We start from the raw sequence: 4,934 nt of genomic DNA on the forward strand, positions 1-4,934 counted from the left end.
TAAGTTAATTTATTAATTAAAAAAGTTTGAGGTTATTAGATTGTTCTCGCATTCTCGTAAATCACAGGGGTTCTCGTTTGAACCTCCACCTATATATATATATATATATATATATATATATATATAAATATTTAATATTCATTTTATATTTTAAAGGTTGAATTGTTGTTTATATGTTGATCAAACTATGGGCCATTGTGTATATGGGCCTATCTTATACAAGCCCATAATCCACAAACTATCAAAGGCCTTCATAAATCTTGATTCATAATATCTGTTAAACAAATCCAGAATTTGGCGATCCGCAAGTCGCAACAATGGGAATAACCAGTTCAACCCAGAAAGATGACCAACCGACGACCACCACCACCAAAAAACAGATCTTCATCTTATCCGGTCAGAGCAACATGGCTGGTCGCGGCGGTGTTAAGAACAAGCATTGGGACGGTATCGTCCCACGCGATTGCCAACCCGATCCCTCCATAATCCACCGCTTAAATGCTAACCTAATCTGGGAAACCGCCCAGGAGCCACTCCACGCCGACATCGACACAAAGAAGATCTGCGGTGTTGGCCCTGGGATGTCGTTCGCTAACGCCGTGAAGGATTACATCAATGGAGTAATAGATCTCGTGCCGTGTGCGGTAGGTGGAACCGCCATCAAGGAATGGGGCAAAGGGGAAAAACTGTATGAGGATATGGTGAGGAGGGCTAAATCAGCGGCGAGCAGTGGTGGAGAGATCAAAGCGATGCTTTGGTACCAAGGAGAGAGCGATACATCGTCTAAAAACGTTGCTGAATCTTATAAAACTAATATGGAAACTCTGATCCACAATGTTCGTTCAGATCTAGGACTACCATCACTGCCAATCATTCAGGTGAATTACTAATCTCACATCTAAACCCCCCCTGATTCGTTCAGTGAATTGATTAGGGTGTTATCAGGTTGCGATTGCATCTGGTGATGCGAAATACATGGAGGTAGTAAGAGAAGCACAAAAAGCAATTGATCTACCAAATGTGGTGTGTGTGGATGCCAAAGGATTGGAGCTGAAAGAAGATAACCTCCATTTAACGACGGAGTCTCAGGTTCAACTTGGACACATGTTGGCCGATGCATATCTCGCCCATTTCGGATAGGCGGCAACTCCTCCGGCCGCCGCTGCTACTTCACCGGCGGGAGCTTGTGTGTTGACTTTCTGCTACAGGTAATATAATGCTACCATGGGGTTCCAGTGTTCCACTATCGGATAATACCGGTTCTATTTGTATTATGGTTCATTGAATTTCTTCTTCTTTTTTTTGTAAAACTTTCAAAAATATTTATTAATTACATGATAAAATATGTCAACTTTTTAAATGATTGTTTTTAAAATCGATAATACAGAGAGAGAGAGAGAGAGAGAGAGGAGTGTCTAATCAAATGGAAAACTATATAATTTATGGTTACTGTGAAGCGAATTATTTTAGATAATTTTTGTTATTTATTAAAATAAAACAAATAATAAATTAGTAAATTGTGTTGATTATTTAATTTATTTTAATTAGTATAATATTTTAATTTAATTCAATTAGTTTAATTATTTTAATAAATGTATATATATATAAACACACGGACACACGGGGACCAAATCTGGTGGTCTTCTCCCGTGTCCATCACCACTCCGGTGACCTCCTTCGATCATCTTGTCCAACCAAAATACCGTCTGCGATGATCGACTATTAAACACCCACTTGTGACGGTGGTACTACGATTGGTATCACAGTAGTCTCAAAGTTTACTTTGTGTGTTTTGGGTATCACATTGTGTATCTTGGTGTATTTTTTGTGTATCACATGGTGTTCGTCGGAGGCCGGACGTAAGAGAGAGAGGGGAGAGATAAAAATTTTAAAATATCTAAAATGTCATTTAATTATAATTTAAAGTCAAATTACCAAAAATATTAGTTATCTAATTTATCCATTGATTTGTAGTTAAGATTGAATTTCACAGTTATTATAAACTAATCAGTTCTCCCTTGAATGAACCCTCTTATATGTAAACCACCTTCATCCGTTGATTTCATTATTTAATCTTATGAAATTTTTCATGAAATTGTTTGATCTTATGAAATTTGTTTCATATAATACTTTTTTTGATAAACTCGTTTTATATATGGTTATAAAATTGTTTCATACAATATTTGTGAAATTTCAATGAAACTGTTTTATATAGTACTTATGAAATTTTAATAAAACTGTTTCATGTATTTCTCTAAAATTAATATAATGAAGCTCTTCACAATAAAAATGATTAATCAACATCTCATAATTACAAAAAAAAAAAATGAACAAAATGAAAAATTATCAAAAATTTGTACGGTTTATACAAATAACGTGTTTTGCAAAGTAAACCTCCTATATATACACACACACATAAGGACTAGGGCCCTACCGTAACAATTTATAAGGAGCAATGATATTCGTAACAGAGAAGTCACCATGAAACGAGCATAACAATCTTATTGAAACTTAAAAGAAAAGTGAATTTGTGAATGCGGTATTTAAACACATAGGATCAGATCTGAACATTTAATGAAATTCACTATTTTCATCACCAATAACAAATAACAATAATGGTTGCAAAGTTCACATGTATGTAACAAACATGCCAAGAAATTTTATTGCCTTTCTATACAATATACAACTACATGACAAGTACAAACTTTCTTGTTCATATAATACTTAAAAAGTGTAATAATTATACATTTCTAAAATTCTGTTTTATTGTGAACGTTTATTTTAGAACGGATGGAGTAATTAAAATCCTAGTGACTCGGGCTTCCAAACCCCCCTAAGGCTCCAACTTCAAAAAAACATACAGGCGGCAGACCTTCCCAACACAACCTGTATGCACAACCAGATATAAATATCCTTCTCTTAGAATCATAGTTTTCTCTCATCTTTCAATTCAAATTTTGATGGCACCGCGATCGAAAAAAATCATCACCGGGAATCCATCCACCATTGAATTAGGGTTCTTCACAACAAGATCGATCAACCTTTTCGCGTACCACTCATTTGACTACTAGACCAAAGCAAACTCACAAGTTAAAGGTTGGGTTAAGATTTAGTATTATGTATGATATGGAGCCAGTTGAAGTAGAATTTAACGTATCGTACTCGTTTGTACCATGGTTTAGGACAATGTTATCAGTTTCCACATTTTTATTTACTTAACTAATTTCTGTAATAATTTCACTATATTCTATAATTTCTTCTACTCATCATCTAAGTATACGATATCTATCTGGAAATGGAAGTCAACAGGTATCGTCTACAGAGTTCTTAAACATGCACCTATGAACTACACATTCATCGGAATGGTATCTGCTATTAAACATTCTAAATTGAAGCATTGAGTTAATACAGTTCTTAAGTTATGGTTAATGATCTACTTGTTCCTTTGTTTTCATTACACGATTGTTCCAAATTAGGTTACTAAACTCCTCCAGTGGACCTTTATTTCAGTACCTGGTCCAAATCTTATTGTTATTCTAGTTTCAGTAAAATAGAATTTTAACACAAGTTCTACTGTTATCACAAGTACAAAACGACTTAAGGATCAATACGTATTCCAACACTACACTCATGTCAGCGGTAACCTTTTGATCTCAATTCGACCTAGAAACTAAACATGACTTGAATTCAGTATTTAAACTTACAGAGACAAACTAAAGACCGAAGGTTATCACATTACCTGGATTGATGACAACAATGTTAGAAAAAGCTCGCCACAACAACCGTCATGGCGCGTCGTGACTCAAGGTTTGTATCTCATGCCACGTTATGCCTGAGGCATGCCACGACGTAATGCATGGTTTTTGTTACACGATATTTGATTTTATGTATCTTTTTAATGTCTTCTTTGCTAGTTTTTGACATATAACTTAATTTAAATTGCTTAGTATTATTAATTTATTGAGTAACTGTAGAAAACATATGTTTGTGTATATAATTTTATATATGATATAGAGATTTGCTACCATAAATCATGTCTTAAAAACGCAACGACATAGCTGTGGCTTTCAAGGCTTGAAGTTTGACCTTGCCGTCATGTTACATCTCACGCTATTTAGAATGTTATAACAGAATAATGTAGAAACTTGATCTCGCCTCATCATCACCTTTCTTTTTTCTATGCTTTCCTCCAATTTTAATATCTTATTGTAATATTTGCAAATATAACCTCATGCTTCTTTTCAAACTCAAAACCAATCAAGGGGTCGTTAACTAAACGCTTACCTAATAAGTACTTACTGGGCAATTTTCCTTACCGGATGAACATGGCAAGGGCAAGAATCTTACCCGGTAAGAGCTATGATAAGAATGGAGAGTCTTACCCAGTAAGTGATGATGACGACTCTTACCCGGATAAGCGTTTACTAGGTAAATTTTTGCATAAGACACGTTTTGATGTACTACAATCTTACCTGATAAAATAAATTATAGTATTGACTTTTAACGATAAACGCTTACCAGGTAAGCATTTGGGTAAACGACCCTGAGATTGATATCATCACATCAAATTAAACAATGAATAATAAATCTTTAAATATGTTATCAGTTTCTAAATTTTCTGAAACAACCCCTTCATTTTCAAATTCTACAAAACATCCCCAAAACTTCTATATTTTCCAATATAAAGTTTAAAAAATAATAGAGTTATTGCATATATAATACAAAAGAGTTTTATCGTATATAAAATCCTAACAAATCTTAGTTTATTGGATTTTTTTTTAATTCATAAATTATATTTGGAATTTATTTTACTATAACAAGTAGTTGTAGAAGTAGATTATGAAACAACGTCTGTGCATATTTTGCATCATGTGACATTATCACATGCATAAATAACTCGTTAAAATATTATTTTTTAAATTAACATAATTTTG

At 33.7% G+C, this 4,934-nt stretch overlaps 1 protein-coding gene across 1 annotated transcript; it reads left to right on the forward strand.

Annotated features, from left to right (window-relative positions):
* Positions 1 to 296: 296 nt before the first annotated feature.
* On the forward strand, positions 297 to 1,355 carry LOC112516975 (probable carbohydrate esterase At4g34215). Its single transcript, XM_025124254.1, has 2 exons — positions 297 to 878; positions 946 to 1,355. Exons 1-2 carry the CDS (start codon positions 318 to 320, stop codon positions 1,138 to 1,140), a joined length of 756 nt encoding a protein of 251 aa, XP_024980022.1. The 5' UTR covers positions 297 to 317; the 3' UTR covers positions 1,141 to 1,355.
* Positions 1,356 to 4,934: the final 3,579 nt, after the last annotated feature.

Source organism: Cynara cardunculus (genome assembly GCF_001531365.2).
Source record: "Cynara cardunculus var. scolymus isolate 2C chromosome LG 8, CcrdV1, whole genome shotgun sequence".
In the NCBI taxonomy this organism is placed as follows: Eukaryota; Viridiplantae; Streptophyta; class Magnoliopsida; order Asterales; family Asteraceae; genus Cynara; species Cynara cardunculus.